Genomic DNA, 20,600 nt, shown 5'->3' on the forward strand with positions numbered 1-20,600 from the left:
TGAAAATCACTTCAATATATTATGTATATACAGGGTGTCCGGAGGTAAAGTGTGCAAACTTTTTTTAGAAATTTTAACATTTTAAGGTATTTTCCAGGTACAAAATTTGAAGTTTGTTGTATGAAGAAAATAATATTCTTATATCGAAAAATATTTTTATACAGGAAAAAAAAACAATGGAATTTCGAAAAAAGTTTTTTTTTTTTTTACTTCTACCATGATGTAGAATCACCCCGTATATACTAGTGGATATCATAATTCCAATTTTGAAAAAGACAATCAAAATAATTTTCCCTCAAAATATTATAGGTACGTACTTCATCGCTTGTCTAAATTTGTAATATTTAACAGTTCCAATTTTCAAAATGACACTTATTCAAAGCAAATCCGAGTTCTATCTAGAATTCATTGAACCGGAGTTAGACACGCAACCGAAATTAGTATTTTAAATGTGCGCTGCGCGGGACTCAAACACGTATCTTCCTGACCCAATGTCAAGGGCGTAGACCGCTACACCATATAGGTTGTATAATATACACTTATACAATAAACTTGATTGATGACTTATGTATTATTGTTAATACAGTAAATTTCCTCATTTCAATACAAACTGAGGTGAGTTTATATCTTTTATGTTTTATAAATACGTCTTTTGGTTTGACGTGTTAAATCTTTTTCTTTGTCCATATTTTCTTTTCATAACTCTGCAAGCAAATTTAAAAAACTGTTATTAAAATATGTAAATGTTGTTTTATAAGTCGTAGTAAATATTATTTTTGGTAATTATTTACCCAACTGCCGCACTTTTAATTGCGGATTATGGAAATTACACTTTGTGTCAACAATTACTAGAAGAAACTAAGTTAATTAAGTAATGTTTTTATATTGAAATCAAACTTTCACAGGTGTCACTACATACTAAAAAGTTCTAAAATGACAGCAAAGGGATTGTTTTATAAGGTAAATTTTGAACTTTGAATAAAAACAGAATTGTGACAAAAATGGAAAAATTATGGAATAATACAATAATTTACCATCTCTCCTGAAATAAATAGTTGTTTCTTGTAGTAATTAAGTTGAAATGAAGTGGAATTTCCATAACTTGTGTCTATTAAAAATGCGACGGTTAGGCAAATATTTACCATATTTTTAAACGTTCAGTTGAGAGCAAAAAGCATTCTGAAGTCTTTTTATATCCAATCACAGTCATCAAAAAGATCATGGTCAACAGAGGCGACCTTTGATATAAAAGAATAGCTTGAAAAATGATCTGAACTGTGTCTAAGGATTTGATGTCAACAACATGATATTATACTTGTCAATTTGAACCAAGTCGCCGGTTTCGAATAACCCGGCAATATTTGAAAAACCCCTACTACCATCATAAATGGAAGATGTTGTTATGTGCAATGATGGAAGACTTAGCTAGCAAAGGAATTGAACCTACGATGACTGGGTGGGAACGCATTTGTCAACTAAGCCACTGACCGGTCAATCTTAATACACGATTCCGTAAGTTTCCAGCCTAAAGTTGGAAAATCTAAATTAAATCTCACCTCTTTTGCGATATGTAGAAGTTGTGTGAATGTATTTGACCCTCCCTCCATGGCCAGTGATTTGAAGGTTCCCTTTCCACTATTCGCTCCAGAATCTCCTGTGATTGGGCTCTGTTCTGTGTTATTATGAGGCTGGAGAGATGATGGATTATCGCAATTAAGCAGCTCGTAAGGATGGCCGACTTCAACTACCCTTCCACTGGAAACACAATAAAATTAAAGGGATTAGTTTGATTTGTTGTGATAAAAAATGCTTTAAAAAATTGTGTTACAATTTGATTATTGAAGAAAATCTGGAATACGCAAAGTTCTAAATGTCTGAATTATTCACCAGTGTTCCAGACAATACTAGGAAAGGTACTCTTTAGTCTTCTATTTTATTTACCCTTACTTATAATCGCAGTGTAAATATTAACTGGCGCATAAGACGGCCAAAGTTCCTAGCCCAGGAATCTGATACTACTATTATTTTAATGACTGTACAGTTGAGGATTGTTGTAAACGGAAGTGGCGCCTTCTGTTATTTTCATAGAGAACCGTTGAACATTTCAAACAGCATCAGGTTTTTATCTGCTAGTTATGTAATTATTTGACTTCTGTAGGGCAATCCTTGCTCTACTCTCGGTAAAATATTCCGTGAAACTTTTCCCGAGGTGGAGCAGTCCTATTGCTACAGGTTCACTTTAGTATCGCACAGTTGTTACTTGGATTGTAATTGGTTGTGTTATGAGAGCGTGGGCGCATCTCCAGTACCCCTTCTACATCACCATGTAATATGATTGTAGTTATATCTAGCGATCAAATATCAAAGGTGTATTCGGTTTCCACAACTCTCAACTCAGTGCAGGACCTCGAGGAGTGAAGGAGCCTTATCCACCAGGTAATTTTAATTGGGGTTCTCAAAAATGAGGAAACGAGACTAATAAAAAAGATATCCAGTTTGTAAAATATATATTTTTTTAATTTTCTTCTCACCTGTCCATGACGACGACCTTATCAGAATCCATGACTGTGTGCAGCCGGTGGGCAATGGTGATGACAGTTCTGTCTGCAAACTTCCTCCTGATGGTCTTCTGGATCAGCTGGTCCGTCCTAAAAACGTAAACAGCATCTGTTTACAGTTTACTCGTAAATAAAACCAGCGACTTGTCGCAAACCGCAGGCATTGTGGATTTACTGGCCAATACACATTGAGGTTTTTTATTTTGGAAATTATGCCTTTGTGATGGAAAATCGAACATCGATAATATTGTCCTGTGACAGCCAATCTTTCTACAGCAGCAGGAACCATATGAAGTAAAAAGTTGGAACAATGCTAATTAAAACACTGTAACTTTGTGTATATCACTTTCACTTATAACACCACGGCAAGTGATTTAGGGACAACCGTGCCTTCATCATTGTGCACATAGAATATTTGGCTTACTCATAGTCAACGTTGGCGGTGGCCTCATCCATGAGCAGTATCTTGGCCCCCCTAAGGGCAGCCCTGGCCAGGCACAGCAGCTGCCTCTGCCCCACCGAGAGGTTGGCGCCCCCGTCTGACACCCGCGAGCTAAGGCCCTCAGCCAACTCGGACACCATGCCTTTCATCTCCACCTGGAATTTATTATAATGCATCAGTTCTGTTAGAGAGGAAGAAAGATGGAAGATTTTAATGTATGGATCTAGTATTGGTGAATCCTCAAAATGCCACCACGCCTTCCATCTCTATGTACCTGGAAAATTATGATTACTTTAGAGAGACAGGAAGATAGAAGCTTTAGATGTGTGAATCTATTGGTGTGACTACAAAATACCACTCACGCCTTTCATATCCAGCTGAAATTACAAAACATACATTTCTCACGCTATTAGAGGGAAGAAATGTTTCAGTGCCATGGACACGTTGGGTGACTAATGTTGGGGTTTTTCATCAAATTGCCAAGCAATACTTAGTTGTACTGGATACAAAAGATGATAACTGCAACTTCTTTATCACATGAAGGACCATGAATACAAGAATACAAGAATACATGAAAATGTGGTAGGGGTAGATATCGCAGTACGAACGAAAGCAGTTCCGATGAGATGTTTCAAGGCATAAGTTAGAAGTGTTAAGATTGCTTTGATCATATCCAAATTCTAATAGGAGAGGGCAACGGAAGAAGAAAAGTAAAAACACTAACCTATCAGAAATGATGCGATTAAGGAAAACCTTATATTTACCTCAATTTATGATCTTTATCTTTAGTGTTTTTTAATAATTTACCTAAGGTGTTATCGGTAAAGAACGCGGGTTTAATGTGGGGAGGCAATTTTTTTGTACTAACTTAGTCCCATTCTAGATATATTTCCAGTAAACCGCTCTGTTATTGCCGGAATTCCCACAATTACCCCTCCCCCTTTGTTAACCTCCCACTCAAACACCTTAATTATATATAAATATATACCTATATTTTTTTTTAATATATATCTGTCAATATTTTGTATCATAGGTTAGTTTTAATACTCTCCCGACGAAGGAAGGGTGCTTCCGAAACCGGTAGAGTATAATTAAAATTAAAGTGATCTAAAACAAATTTATATATTTTCTTATATACAAGTATTTATGCGTTTTGAGGTTCCTGAAAGGCACGAGAAGTAGTTAGAAAAGAGTGATGGTTTTTATTGGATTATTGCAAAGAATATCATAGACACGGTGGCCATAAACCACTACTAATCAACAGAAGAACAGGAAGAAGGAAACCTTCTGCAAACTACAAATATAATAAAGGCATATTGTTTTAAGGAAGCTCATGAAACGTTCCCAAAAAGGCAGCAGAAAGTGTGGGAGTGTTTGTGTCTAAATTAAATACCCCAAAAAAATAGTGATAAGATTTGTCACACGGAAGAACATTTTTGCATAGCTAAAAGACCCAGAGTTTCCATTATGTTTCAAGAATAAAAAAAATTAAATGTTACCTCACTCAAAGCATCCCATAGCTCCTGGTCAGAGTGCTTGGTCCAGGGGTCCAGGTTATCCCGAAGACTCCCGCTGAATAGGACGGGCTCCTGTGGAATGATGCTCATTCCGGATCTCAACTCATGAAGACCCAGGTCCTTGGTGTCTACTCCACATAACCTGATCGTCCCCTCTGTCTCCGCTAACCTGGAACATTTCATAAATACCATACCATCAATAGCACACAGATCTATTAAATGTTTTATCAGCAAGAAGAAGAAATATGTAATTGTGGTGTCACCTGTAAAGTGCAGCAATGATGGAACTTTTCCCTGCCCCAGTTCTTCCGACTATTCCAACCTTTTCTCCGCTCTCTACCAACAGATTTACATCCTTCAGTACGTTCTTAGCTTCTTCACCCTTTTCGTATTTCAAGTAAACATTCTCCATTTCAACTTTACCTGAAAATGGGCATACAAGAAAATTTTATTTATGGTTATAATACTAAAAAGTGTTTCTGAAGGCTTTAATCATAGACATCCAAATTGTTAGACCAGCCCATCACGGAAAGCGGAACAAACCATGTGCGAGGAGCGGGGAGATCCCTTTTCTGTGATTTGTCAATAAATGAATCTGACAATATTCAGGCAATTTGCTTTGTAATCACTATTTATTCCTCGAAAATAGAATCTGCTTAAAAATTACTAATCCTTTGCAAAATGCTGGCTTCTTAAAAAACTACAAATTGGATAAATAAAAGTTTCGGCTTGTTTCCAAAATCGAATATTTTATTACAGTATTTAGTTTAGACACTTTTACAAATGTGTCATAATTTACTCACCTCACACGTTTTTGCATCGCTACGCAACCCGATTTGTACACAGTTCGGTTAAAAATGAACATTCAGACCCTGTACAGAAAAGTCCCACAATGGACTGCACTGCGAATCTTTGCCTTACTTTAGCGAACTAACATTCCTGCGCAGGGTCTGGTTATTTCAATGTGTACTAGTGCGGTTAATGACTAAACATTATACTACTGATGTCGTAGTCTATTCGAAGCATTATCGAACCCTCCTGGTGTCAAAAATATGGTCATGTGGTTTGTATCCAGCTCGTCGAAATGATTCCCAGATTTTATGTTAAGGCAAGTCTATTATTCTGGATGTCTAATGAATTCTAATGGTTTTAACACAATTAATATTTACCTTCTACAGGCCAAGTCATCAGCTCGATGTTCGGATACTTATGATCGAACTTCGATTTATCTGTTTCTAGCGGTGGTTCTGACGGAATATTTGAGTATTCATAAATTCTTTCTACCTGAAAAAATGAAATATAACATAAAATTATTTTTTCCATCTAATACAGCTCTCATTGAAGCAAATAAATATTCAGTTTTAAAGTAGCTCACTGATGTCATTTGATTCTCGACTTCTGCTGTCTGCCTCATTCCAGTCTGACACATCATCACCAATCCCATCACTTGGGTCATGGCCAAACCCACTTTACCACCAAAAGTATCTGGAAATAAAAACAATTTGATTTATGTGGTTGATAAATTACTTTACAAATAATTGAACAAGGGTATTTGGCCACATTCTGCTAATAATTCAAATACATACACTATTATGCCTTATTATCTCACGTTAGCTGTATCAGTATTGTTTGACGAGCTGTCAATATTAAAATTTACAAGACCGGACAGCTCTGCTTTGCGTAACATCTTGCAATGACAGAAGATAGCCGACCATCAAAGGAGATTTTTCTTGACGACTTCTGTCTCCCAAATAGTCTCCAATTAGTCTTGGACGTGGGAGAAAGCTTGACGAGCATTACTGCATCTGTATTTGCGTGTTTTTATGAAACTGTTATCTCCGAGTGATTTTCTCTCTCTGCGAAAAATCGCCATCATGACTCCAAGTTACTGTTACCATTACCGTAACCTGAAGTTTGTCTCACAACTCTTTAAATAAAACTCCGGAGTCGACAAAACATTTTGGACTTTATTGCGATTAGATACAATAAGCTCTGATGGCTTATTTAGCAGGTAAGAATTATTCTAGACCTCGACTTCATTCCTTGCTTTATAGACACCTATGTACCATCTATGGGTAACCTCTTAAACTGCTCTCCACGTTATCACACATAAGTTAGTAAGAAAAAGACAACACAAAGAATGATTGAGAAATGGTTGAAACTGACACTCAAAAAAAATAATTATGTAGTATTTTCTTAAAACCAGCCAGTACAGAAGTCACAAGTACAAGGAACTATAAAAGGTTTGAGTAACAACTACTTACTATCATTGGTGAAGACCAGGAAGCTGTAAGTGACAACGGCCAGGTAGGCACAGCAGATGACATCCATCCAAAAGGCGAAGGCCCGGTTGCTATTGATGACAAGCGTCCATATACAGGAGTGCAGATCTTGGTGACGATCGAACTCCATGATGAGGGTTTCACCAGCATCTCCAGAGGAACGAATCGTCTCCAGCCCAGATAGAGTAGCATTCACATGTGTGAAGGCAGGAGATCTGCCTGGAAGTGAACAAATTCAATCTGTTTAAAAACCTGTCTGCGTGAAGTGTTTTCGGTAGAATATTTCCATTCTTAAAAATGTGTGTTCCATCCACTAGCAATTGCACTAAAATAGGAATGCGCGAGAAACATGTAACGCGAGAAGTATGTATTTAAATATATGAAACGTGTTTTGCGAAGATATTACGATCATTTCTTATCACAATATTGATTGAAACCACATTCGAATCACAATGTCTGCTGATGTTGTGCGTTAATTGCATTATCTGGATGTAACTACTCTTTGTGAGTTCATCGAAACATTTTTTCGGTCACTATAAAATTGAAACCGGCGACCATTGGCCAAGTATTTTTTTTTAAGCGACACCTCACTAAAGCGCCCCTGTCTGTACAGTTCAACCACCCGGTTGGGCAGTGTTATGAGGCGGGTTAAGGTGGGGGCTGTAGTAATGGATTATATAAAGGAGGAAACACAGATGCCCGTAGCTTGTTTTACATACTAGCCAACTTACTCAAAAACGATTCGAAGAAACGACCCATTCTCATGAAGCCAACATCAACTGCGAACGGATGTTCTAACAGACTAAGCATGCCAACATTGCGTCTGTGCATTAGAGATGGCAAACTGTCTGTTAACAATGGATTGTCAATCAGACGGACTGCCCTCCTTTGCACAGAATCAAGTAGCTTTATCAAGTATTGTGGGGCTCCAGCACAGAGGTGGCTCCCAAATTCAATTGTTGACTTAATCCCAAAAGAGTATCGCTTTCAGAATAAAAACACCTGGAATTAATGAAGTTATAACATACCTATCCCCTCCAGTCTTTTGAGACTTCGCCCAGCTCCTATGTACACCACCCTCAAAAAGTACAGCAGGATGACAACCACAACTGTTGGAATGAGGAGCCAAACGTTGACAGTGCACACTACCACGAGTATTCCCAGGGTCTCCAAGAAGAACTATAAAATAACAGAAAATACATTAAGATTTCTTTTCCTGAGACAGGGCAGCCGCGATCTGTGACTATACCAAACTAATTTCTTGCTAATCTTGTTCGATTTCACTCCCTTTAGTTCAGAAAGAATGGGTTCCTATACCACCACCCCACTCATCAATACTGCTGAAGGGTAGTTTCAAAACCCTCCCCCATTTCGGAGAGCGTAAGACTTCCCCATAACGGAGATTTATTTTTATCTTCCTTACCATACCACCGACCTGCCAATGGTTCTTCTAGTGGGGAAGGGTTGATTGTAACTGAATAATATAGCTGCATTGTAAGTGATGTTTAGGACTTTTAATTCTCCTCTTACATCCAGCAGGTTTATTATCGCAAAGCTTTATTGGTAGTCAGTCGGCTGTCGTCCATTCTTGCTACTGGTATTGTCCAGCAGAACTAACCCTGTATTTTATTCTAACTAAATTAAAGACTTTAGCTTACGGTAAGGCAGTCTGCTAGGGCAGGAGGAAGAACTGTGTCCACAGTTCCCATGTCCTTGGAAAACCTGTTCAGGATCCTCCCTGAAGCGTTGTTGTTGAAGAACCACATGGTAGCCCGTGTGACGCCTCTTAAAAGGAAATCAACAATATACATTACAGACCCAGACAGTTATATCAAAACTAAACGCTGAAAACTGCATTAAGGGGATTAATGTGGGAAACACGTCACCTCTACACAAATAATCTTACTCTACATCACAATCTTCACGTTTATCCCATTACGATGGATGATAATGTAGCACAATACCTCGAAAATCAGTCACAATAATAATATATATTAAAGTATTTGTGTTTCAGGTTTTTGGAAGGAGATACTATGAATGGTAATTTTGCAATATTTGTCATTGATAAAGGCACCTAATTTGCTGCAAATGACTTTGCAGAAAAGCTCTAAAGAGTTCCAATGTCATACGGTCCGGCAATGAATCGACGGTCCGGTCAATCCGGTAAGGAAAATAGGCGCACATGCGATATTTGGTCTTAGATTTATTCCAACGAAACAGTCGGATAAAGGGCAAAAGTACCTACCTACTTTCAATTTGATAAGTTGCAGATGAGATCACAAAAGTATTGATCTAAACCCGAGGTTTTAAACCTTGTCTGACTAACCGCCATTTTCAAGTACATTTTTCTTCAACGCCGCCCCCCACAATTAAAACAAGCATGACAGCATAGACGGAAAAAGCGCCGCAGACGAAAAAGGTGAAAGTTGCGTATTTGTAAGGGGAAGGTCACCACACGTTCACCCCCATTTCAGCCCTTCACGCGTATTTCCTTTCCGTGTTGAATAGGAGGCGGTACTAGAGTTTAAAAAGTGAATTAACGTAACAAACCTGTGCGTGTTTCAAAGCAGTACTGCCATCCTACCTCCTATTGAACACGGAAAAGGAAATACGCGCCCTTCACCCCCCGCTTGAAGCATTTGACCACCCCCCATTTGCCCTCAAAGCCACCACCACTCCCCTGGATCTCACCAATGCCCCCCGGGGGGGGTGAGTATCATTTAGAGAAAGAGGGAGAGGTTAGGATGGGGATATTCGACTGTATTATGTTATCACATTAATGTGTGACATGATTTAAAAAAAAACACTTACCTAAACATAGAATCATGTAATTTTATGGATGTTTTGATGCACATCCCGAAGAAAAGGAAAAGTTTGCCCAGTGTGAGCAAAATGCTCACCACCATTAAGCCACTGTACACATACACACAGGTATTCCTGGTCAGGCCCAATCCTTCCATGTCAAATATTCTTGGGCTAGTGGAGTTCAAATTGTCGGCAAATATATTATTGAGTTTGTTTTGCATTTCGGACACCAAAAAGAAATTCTTCGTACTATTTTTTGTAGTATCGACGTTTGTTATAATATTTGTCTTGGAATTTGAGAGCTCTTCCAGATTTACCCTAAAACAAAGAAAGATAAACAATCACGATACATTATTCCACTGTGCCAATTTTCCGTGGTTGTCTATGGTATTTTGTATGATATAATATTGTGTAGATTCGACTGAGAAATAGAGATCTGAATTCGACACACACTCCAACGTGGTCCTGTGCAGGCCCAATAATTAGAGCAGACTGTTCTGGACGGCGTGTTCCTGTGCTGCCATATTTTTAAATCTATTCAACACAGATGTAAAAACAGTGATTTGTTTTATCTTATTCTTACCAATCGCTAATCCATAAATCGCTGATGGAGAAAGCGGCTTGACTTAGGATAAAAAGAGTGGCTAAGCATACAAGACTGAACAATCCCCCAGAGCTTTTGATGTAGGACATATAGACACTTGAGTTCACAGAGCCTTCCTGCTGGCCTTCTACTTCTATAGTCTGTTTTTCATGTTGCTCGTAATCCACTTCATTCAATTTTTCGGATGTATTGATGAGCACCTTGGAGTATTGATCTGCTTTGGTTGTTTCCTGAAAAGATTACATTTAGTGTATAATCTCAAAGCTATCGTTTTGAGCGCAAATATGGACTCTCACTAAGAACATTGTGACAAAAAATTCTAGAGCCATGCTATCTTGCAAGATGACAAATGAGTGGATTAAGAGCAGGACAAAAAACAGCCGAACTGACTATGCTGAGCATGTGGCACTACTGTCCCATTAAGAAAATGGACTGATAATATAATAGTGATGAATAATGAAAGAGGTCAGCAAAACTAGACGCATTCGAGTAAGTCTGAAGTAAGCCAGAACAGTTTTAAAACATCGTAGTAAGGGCTGGCTAATAAAATTAGATATTATCGGTGAAAAGGGATAGGTCATAGAGTAGGTACTAACAACCTTCAAAAACAACCTAAAAACTGTACCTTATCTCCTGGCGGTTCTTCAACATTTTCGCTAGTCTCTGGTAGAAGTTCAGAGAAATTGGTATTAGACAACTGCAGTTCTTCATATGACCCCTGGAACACTATCTGAAATTTAAAAAAGCTCTCTTAAATACCCAAGCCATTCGTACATTGTGCTATCTCCCACGTTCCATCTTATTCTCATGACTGAAGCCTGCAATTTCTTTATTAAAGTTCATCAGACTTGTCATTGGGTGTTTGTTGATGTCTCCTCGTTCCACAGCGCGGTTCCTCAAGTTTCTGAGCCTTTTTTCTTCTTCATGCAAAACATTGTCATCAAATTTGCAAGGGGCTTTTTTCACCCTCTTCTCATTCTTGCGACTAATGATGCTTCCCATGGCCAAAAGTATAAAAAAATTGTCCTGTTAACATCTACTAGTTCTCTTGGCGTGTTTCTACCCGAATTGAGTAGTTGTCTAGCTTGTTTTGTGTTGTGTGGTTCCCCGGGTATCTGAGCCTGAACTGGATGAATGACTTGAAATAGTATTAGGTTTTGAGCAGTGACTTGTTCGAGGGAACACTGGGAGGTCTTTCTTACCCTTCCAGCCTCCATAAGGCAGATCCTACTGGCCTTTGTGAGTTGTTGCACCTGGTGAGTCACCAGCAGCACTGCAGCGTTGCCCAGCAGCCCCCTGATGCAGGATTCTAGTAGGGCTTTGGACACGTGTGCATCCACTGCAGAGAGGGGATCGTCCAGAAGATACACTTGACACTTGCGATAAACACAACGCGCCAATGATACGCGTGCCTTCTGACCCCCTGACAGTGACACACCTGGAAAAAATGCATATTTATACAAGTATTTGTACATATGTATTCACATTACATTATAGATTTTATACTTTTGGCGTTATAAAACTGCTGTTTTTACAGTGCTTATATAAAGCTAATAAATGCCGGATGGTTTCAGAAACCAACGTTATAATCTATGGGATCCAAAGATTAAAATGGCTTCTGGAATTAATATAAAAAATAAATGCCAAGTTAGATTATCGAGTCCATAGATCAACTTTTTTTTAAATTTAAACAATAGTTTATTTATAGAGCTTAGTTTTCGTGAATTGTGTTTCTATTGATACATATTTATATTTTAACCTGTTGAAACCCTTTTTTACAATATTCAATGTACCTTTAATAGACAAAATATGTAAAAAAATATCCAACTACACAAATTTTAAAAGATAAAAAGTTGAACGCCTTACAATTTCATCTATTATCAGAATATTATTAAAATCAGAAAATTGAAAACAAAGCATGTTTAAAATACCTAAAACTGCTATTAAGGAATAACTTATTTGAACAACCTTCCTTTAAACCTCAAAATTATAGAAAAAATTTATGAATTTAATATTTTTAAATTTTTTTAAATTTTAAAATTACTTAAAACCACCATACTAGTCAATATTTCTTACTGTTTAAAATAAAACTTTCTTTTTGTTATCAATGAATCTGGTGTTTTTCTTGTTTACTCTTTTATTATTATTATTTACAACAAGCTGTACCCCGCCAAGCGTTGCTGCGGCTGAGTCTGTATGTGCAGATAGAGAAACAATAGCGCGTGTTGTTTTTACGTCCAACTGATGGCGCTGTTTAAAAAACGTGTTTTTACGTGTCACAGGTGACTTCTATATAATATAGATATATAAAAAACACACATGTTTTTACCTTTAACTTTGTGTCAATATTTCAAAACAATCGGTGAAGAAATTTTGGAGATTTAAGATTTTGAACAAATGAACATTTACATTTTTATTTATATACTAGCTGTACCATGCCACACGTTGCTATGCCTCAGTATTTCTGTTCAGAATAGATGGAGAAACAATAGCGCTTGTTACTTTTACGTTTAACAGATGGCACTGAATTTCAAAACTATGTTTGTCCAACAGATTGCACATTTAAAACAAAATACATGTTTTTACCTGTCACAGGTGACATCTATATAAAATACATATATAAAAACACGCGCGTATTCAATGAATGCAATGTTGTGTCAAAATTTCAAAGAAATCGGTAAAGAATTTTCGGAGATATAAGATTTTGAAAAAAGGAACATTTACATTTTTATAAAAATATTTTGTATCGCTATTTATTATGAAAAATTCATACATTAAATAAATGAAAATAAAAAAGTTTTTACGAACCTCTCTCTCCAACAATTGTCCTGTCTCCGTGCGGCAATATTTGAAGATCTCTCTCCAGCTGACAGGCTTTAATAACGTTCCTGTACCTCTGCTCGTCCATCTCTTCTCCAAACAGAATATTTTGCATCACACTGGCTTCGAAAAGCCACGGCTGCTGACTATAGTAAGATACCCTTCCAATTACGTCTATGGAAGACCCAGGTTCTTTGTGGATCTCGCCCAAAATGGCATGGAGTAGAGTGCTTTTACCAGATCCAACAGAACCAATTACGCCAACGAGTTCACCTGGATATATCTGTAAATATGTGGATTCATAAAAATACAAAGGATTTTTCAAAACCGGTAAGCAGGAGCATCACACATGAGGTCACATCACATCACGCCTATGTCATCTTAACGGATGCTATGTAGATGGTCTTTTAAAGAAAAGGAAGGAGAGAAAGTTCTGGGGAGGAAAATATATGATCAGTATGTCCAGGAGTGAATGACATGAATTTATATTTAGGAAACGGTCAAAGGGTCTCCCCAAAGCAGCCTCTCCCGATCTGGCCCACCACACAGCTGGTGGGCAGGTGCATTTGCCTCCAAGATCTGAATACACCTCACCCGAAGATCTCGGACACCCCTGTTAAATCATCAAACGTAACAAACCACTTGGGGTGTCCTGTGGCAGAGTGTTTGTTATACATAATTCATTAATAGAATACATTCTTGAAAACGGTAAAAAATAAGAAGATGCAATTAATGATAACAAAGATCACTAAACTTACCTTTAAGGAAATATTCTCTAGTGCAACCACATTCTTTTCCATTCCTGTCGCATCTACATTCTTCCAGACTGCGTTCAAATTAGACAACTGTAAAGCCGCCAGATTCGTATCTAAAGTACCATTCAAGTGTTTTCCTAATCCTAAATCCCCACTTTCAAAATCTTCTGTTATTCCGTTTGATTTCAGACCATCTTTTATAATTTCGGAATCTTTTAAAATATCGGGAGTAAAACCAAGGTTCTGAAATCCGTTTTGCAATGGTTTCAGACTCAATTGTTTTTCTTTTCCTTCTGTTATTTTGGCTACTTCTGGTAACAATAAGAATTCCTGTATTCTCGTTATTGAAACTCTGGCATCTAGGACTGCCATTATTGCCAAAGGGAAGAATTCAACCACAGTCATCTTGATGAGATCGTACAGAGAATACAGCATGAAGATTTTGGCAGCGGTGATCTCATTCCCGAAAGCAATGTAGATCAGAATGCTTATGAAGATGGATATCTTTGTGTTCAGTTTGATGCAGCATACTATCATTGTTCGGATCCACATAATTTTCTTAATAAGGTTCATTTCTTTTCTGAAATAAAAGAGAAATACGTTTTTATTACATGCTTACTTATCTGAAATAAGTGTTTAAATTATCTATTTCATCTTCAGCGATGATGTGCAGAGAGTCTGCTAGGAAAGGAATGAGTGAATCTGAATCTTGAAAGTCATTTAGCCGATAATGCAGATTGGATCAATGGTGCTAGTTCTTCGGAACGCCTTCTACTAAATTACCAGTTGAATAAACGCAGCATTTCCACCTGACGTGAATGTTATAAAGATCGCAAACCTTTCACTGAGGAGTCTGTCAAAACGATTTTTCATTTTTGCACAGGTGCAAGAGATTTTTTAGGGCTCCAGGCAGTCCAGACAATGGCTAGCAAAATTGATAACAAGAGACACTGGCGATTTAAACAGAGTTAGAGGTTGTATAACATCATGGTATCGTATTGGCTCTGAACAGTATGTCTAACTCCTCTGAGGCTAACTTAATTCTAGATCCAATGGAGACAAACGGGGCAAGGCTAATCACGAGATACTCTGCCTCCAAGAAGCTGTCACTGTAATCTCTTCACCAGTAACGTCATGGGTAATGAGCGTAATTCCCGATCATATTGTCAAGTATTGGGGATTGATTAAAGGATTTTTTAAAGGAAAATAAACTCACAGCCTGGCTTCAGTGATTATATTCGCGAAGCAGTACTCCCAGGTGTACATCTTGATGACCTGGATCCCTTGGATGACCTCGTTCATGAGCCGAATCCGGTTGTCTGTCATCAAGGCTGCTTTCCTTCTTATCATAGCGCTCAGCTTGCCCAACCATCCTGGGGGGGAAAAATATCAAAAAGACGTGTTCGAACATTGCATGGTTATAAATGAATTGAATTGCTATGCACATTATGAGTATTATCAATTAAAACTTGTGCCCCAGGGACTTAGAAGGAGACCGAAGAATGGGAATCTAATTGAGCATGTATAGACGTTGTCGTCAGTTTCCGATGGTCGCAAATAAAAATCATAATCACGCGAAAGCCCCAGTAGATGTGACCCAGAAACATACCGGATAAGAGGTAGTTCGACTGTTTGGAAGATGATTTGGTCTGGATAGGAAGGCAAAATGACTGGCGACGATTGACAAGGGGTGGAGTTGAAAGGTGGAGAACATGCAATTTGTAGAGAAGGCCAAATCAAACCCAATTTTATGTTGCTTTAACGAAAATGGTTGTTATGGTTTTAAAAATATTACTGAAAATAGTATCAGTAATTGTAATTAATCCGCAAAGTTGTGAGGGTCGTATTTTTTCTTTCCAGAATTATCATTAAAGATCTCTAATGTCATGTTAATTCATCATGAAATGTACAAAATCTTAAAAAGCTCTGCAAAGGACTGCGAACAAAAGTGCTAAGTGCTCAGCAGGGATTTACTTAAAATAATAATAGCAAACAAACCTTGCAATGGTATGAAGCAGAGTAGAAAGGCCACACCAATCAAACCAGCCGGACCAATGTTCCAGTACAAGATGTAGATTACTATGGCCCCCTCTATCGGAGCTCTAAACAGCTCCAAGAGGAAAGTGCAGGCCAGGTCAAAGCGGTTCACGTCGTTGGTCAATAGGTTGATCACCATCCCACTGAGACCTTCACTGGTTGAAGAATTTGACTTCAAATCAAGTTTAAGCACCTGAAAAAGAAAACCAAACAGGTTATAACAAATATACCTCCAAAAAAGCCTCATCTCCACCCAGCCTCTTCCTATCTCTTATTCTTAAAGCTACGGTGTTTTACACGATGAGGTCGTGAGAACAGGTCATTTCTACGACTCGTTTTTGAGTTTTTGCCGGCCACTATGTTCCCTCCCTCTTATAACATGGGTCTCTTCAAGACCAGGTTCACTCCTTTCTTTCCACAAAAATCTCATCCATACAGCATCTCCAAAGATAACATAGGCCGTCGAAATTATTTTCCTAGGGTCCCCTGTGTGGAGTTAATGTAAAAAATATTTAGATGAGACATGAAGCAATAAAAATGGTTCTGCTTAGTTATATTTACATTAGCTCCACACAGGAGGCTCTGAGTAAAAAAATATCACTTAGGGCTGATGTCATCTTTGGCTTTTTTTGGGAAAGGAAGGAGAGTAAGTTCTGGGAAGGAAAAAGGTATGAGGGGTGGGTAGGAATCCGTGCGGTGCAAAGTGATAAGTCGAAAGAGAGTCCGGATGTATAGGTCATAAGTTCTCTCTCAACCAGTCTCTCCACGCAGTAGGTGGGCAAACGCATCCGCCTTCAAGACCTAGACAAACCTCACCCCATGTGCTAAGTCACCAAACGTAGCGAACCACTTGGGGTGACCAATTCTTTAACGGCGAAACACCAAGAAATAACGAAAACTGCCAAACCCGGTCCTCTTGCGTTCATAGTAGAACCCGTTTTTATGAAATAACCCTATTTTTTAGATAACTCCAAAGTTTATTTTTAATTGTTATATCATTCTGATGTTCACCTTTCGATAGATGAGAGAGCAACACCCCACCCGAACTTGCATAGCGGTATGGGACAGCTGATTCAGACACGGATGCATGATGGAGATGTTGATGAGCATACTGAACACCACTCCAGAGCCGTAGAGGTAGGCGGCTTGCTCTGTTATGTCAGTCTCTCCAGGGGAGAAGTAGGATATAAGCTTGCCAAGGCACAGGGGCTGGGCAATTCTGAAATATATAGTTAAGAATATTATAAAGTAGGCAAAAAAACCTTACTTCTAATCCTTTACTGTCGAAGAGAATTAGAAGTAACCTACAAATGGAATAGTCCTGAAGAGAACTGCAGGCACAAATAAACCACTCATGCTGCAGACTGCTGGCTTCGGATGTGTAAGACCACTAAGATTTGTCAAAAGAAGAAACATTTTACAGAGCTAAACGCCATAAGGACAGTGAAAACAACAAGATGACAAGGACCTGAGAGCCTAGGTGACTGTGATAAGAAATTTAGAAATTTCAAATAAAAACATTTACAAATATGATCTTATTGTAAGGACTCCGGGAACCGTTCTTTATAAGTTTATTCGTTGGATTTTTGGATAGTTTACGACCTACTTAGTTTGAATTCTTTGTTGTATTTTTTCCTAGACACGATATCGGTTCTCGTTTATTTATTTTATTTTATTTTATTTTATTTTATATTATAGAAACAAACAGTGCATGATTTACAGAGCTAAAACAATATACAGGAATAAGATACTTCATGTTGTGAACCTATGATATGTTTCCTTGTAATGTCTGCTAAGTGGTATGTTTATTCCTTAATTACCAGGTGACGTGTATATAGGTGTGTGTGTGACGTGTGTTATGTATGTATGTGTGTGTGTGTATGTATGCGCATTGAACAGTTTAAATTATTGACACGATGCCACGTTTGAATTTGGGCAGTGAGTCTGAAAAAATGTCAATGTTAGAGTTTAGACAAATGTTATTTAGAGTATGAAGAAGTCGGTTAATTGGCGAATTAGATGCTGCATTTGTTTTATAAAAGCGTGTGGAATATCACTGTATATCGTGTACGTCTCAAAGGTATGTTAAAATTAATAAGGGAGAGAAGTTCGGTACAGTCGATGTTATTGTTTAATATTCTGTGAATAAATATTGAGTCAGCCAATATTTATTGGTTTTGAATATTTTTCTTAATAGCTTCTTATTCTAATCAAATTATTGATTATCATCACATAATTCTGCTTTAAAAACAGTAGCTGGTTACAATTATACTTCGTATATAACTTATATTTTCATTTTTCTAAATGTAAAATCCACTTTTTCCATTACAGAAAATGAAATCTGAAAATTACTCAAATGTGTATTAATGTTATCTAACCATCAATGTCTAATAATGTCAACTTCACTTATTCTATCATAGAAGACGTCACACGAAGAAAGCTCAAATGTGTATTAATTTTATCTTGGACACAATATAGTTCAATGTCAACTTTACAATTTCATCACGGTGAACGAATCCGAAAAATGTACAAAGTAAGGAGTTATTTATTATATCTGATAAACATCTGGTAGTCGAGTATAAGGTTCACTTTTCTATCACGATAGATGTGATGAAATATCACGTGGACGGTTTATCACGTTCATCTTATCTTTTTTGTTGTAAGAAAATGCACACGGCTTTAATGAATCATTTACAAAATGAAAACAATTTTATAATTTTTAAAATTCGTATCAAAACTGTGCAAAATTTGAAATTCGGAAAAGACAGTTTTGTATAGTGATAAACCACGTGTTTTACAAACACATTTTGCTAATTTTCGTAATATATGTCAGTATGCCATCCTTTCCAATATAATAAAATATTTTATTTGCTTTTCCTGCTACTCGGCTTCGGCCAAGATTTGGATTGAAAAATAAGAAAGAAACTCTTTTTTAAATGGTAGGTACCTACCCATATAATTGGGTAAAGCTCAACAACTCAAAGTTTTAATGATTTTGAGAGCTGAAAAAAATTTCTTCGCCAATAAAATCTCGACTGAAAATTTAAACAAACTTCAGAAAGACAGAGCTCACCTTTCAAGACCTTTAAAAAATAAACTAATAAACTAAACGAAGAAAAATAAATAAATTAATGAAAAAAATGCGTTACGTAGGTAGGTACCTGAATACAATTTGTGTGACTGCAAAGATCACATTGATGACCAGCACCCTCCAGCCATGAACTCTGATCAGTATGGACAGGAGCGAGGGAGATTTCTGTGGCAGTTTCAGCAGCTGTTCATCCCACATCTTCTGGTACCGGTCGCAGATCTTCCCGGACATATGAGAGTTCAGTGGGGCGTAGATATCTCCCACAACTATCGGTAGTTTAAGACCTTTTTTGAATAGATCAAGTAGCCACCTGGAAAAAAATTACTGCGTTTAAATTGTGCGAAAATATCTAACATTGGAAACAATAGTGATTCTAAATGATACTTAACTCAGATGTCGAGATATTTTAGCTCTCTTTTAAATAAGTCGTGTTTAAATAAATATTTTCACAATAGTCACTTGCGCTTATTAATCATAATCGTATTTTTGTTTATATTAGCGCGCTCCTTCTAACATTCGTATTTATATAATGTTATCTCCCTTTCATCAGTATTCATCTTTATCTTCTTTTTGAACGCCTTTGATGGGTTGTTTCATAAAATTTGAACAATTCATCAAATTTCAACACTCATTTTCGGGTTCTGTGAAAGTCCTATTCAAGTTCTGTTATTATATCATTATATGCCAGTTACTTGACAGAACTGAAATAATGACAGGACTTGGAAAAGATCTACACAGAACTTGAAAATTAAGTTTTAAATTTGAAGAATTATTAAAAATCCCTGAATCAACCCGTGCATAAAAAGTAACTAAAATTTTTATTCTACTGTTTTAGTAATTTCATTCAATAGCGCGATTCCTCTTGTTATGCTATGCCGTGGTAGAACATATTCTGTTCTGCGGTGTGGTATCTTGAATAGAGAATTTGATCATACCAATATGTGAAGAGTGAAAATAAGTTAGCTTCTTTCCTGGGGCTCTTCTTCCTTTCATGGGGGTAGAATCCTGGGTCCATTTTTCAAATAAGTTCTTAACAAGCACAAAATAAAGGATCCTAGAAAAATATTACAAATCGATAAAAATGATGGCTATACTATATTGGACAAATGAAGTTGAGTTTGGTAGTAGGAACTAGGAAAGTATGGGTAAATCATTTTAAAAAAACCCTTACTCGTGTAGTGATTTACTGAATGGATCAACACCAGAAAAAATCAACCCTCTGAAAGGAAAGTTGTTTTGATATGATAGGGAAATCAATGTTTAGTAATAGGTGTATTTAAAAATATATATATTTGGTTTCTATGAGGATTGAACCATCCTCTTCAGGGATTGGTTTAATGTGTCTTTTAAAACTTATTACATATTTTTGGCTTGACTGAAGGTTGAACCTACCTCCCCAGGAACTAGAGTCTATCTCTGTAGCAACTTAACCAAATCCCGATTGGGTAGGACCGACATTTATTTCGTATATTAAATGCTGTAATATCATCCAATTTCATAGAAATGCGGATATGTACGCCTGTGATTGCCATCGACAACGAGTTTATCTATCGAGTTTCAACTCGATCGGATATCGGAAAGTGGGTTAATTTCCACTTTCAAGATTTGCATTCGTTCATTTAAAAAAAGTGAAATTCAAATAAATGTAATTAAAATGAGGATAGAATAAATAATAATATTTTGATGATT

At 37.1% G+C, this 20,600-nt stretch overlaps 1 protein-coding gene across 1 annotated transcript; it reads right to left on the bottom strand.

Annotated features, from left to right (window-relative positions):
• Positions 1 to 665: 665 nt before the first annotated feature.
• On the bottom strand, positions 666 to 19,926 carry LOC149410564 (putative multidrug resistance-associated protein lethal(2)03659). Its single transcript, XM_089648285.1, has 23 exons — positions 19,847 to 19,926; positions 18,982 to 19,221; positions 16,832 to 17,039; positions 15,782 to 16,013; positions 15,000 to 15,156; positions 13,787 to 14,363; positions 13,017 to 13,311; positions 11,411 to 11,646; positions 10,834 to 10,938; positions 10,188 to 10,438; positions 9,855 to 9,922; positions 9,611 to 9,752; positions 8,458 to 8,584; positions 7,828 to 7,978; positions 6,782 to 7,018; positions 5,893 to 6,002; positions 5,687 to 5,801; positions 4,781 to 4,940; positions 4,500 to 4,686; positions 2,983 to 3,155; positions 2,532 to 2,648; positions 1,557 to 1,755; positions 666 to 704 (listed from the first exon to the last, which is right to left on the bottom strand). Exons 1-23 carry the CDS (start codon positions 19,924 to 19,926, stop codon positions 666 to 668), a joined length of 4,206 nt encoding a protein of 1,401 aa, XP_089504411.1.
• Between the last annotated feature and the right edge of the window lie 674 nt (positions 19,927 to 20,600).

The sequence above is a fragment of the Hesperophylax consimilis genome, chromosome 27, assembly GCF_061612785.1.
Source record: "Hesperophylax consimilis isolate HC1 chromosome 27, BYU_Hcon_1.0, whole genome shotgun sequence".
Lineage (NCBI taxonomy): Eukaryota > Metazoa > Arthropoda > Insecta > Trichoptera > Limnephilidae > Hesperophylax > Hesperophylax consimilis.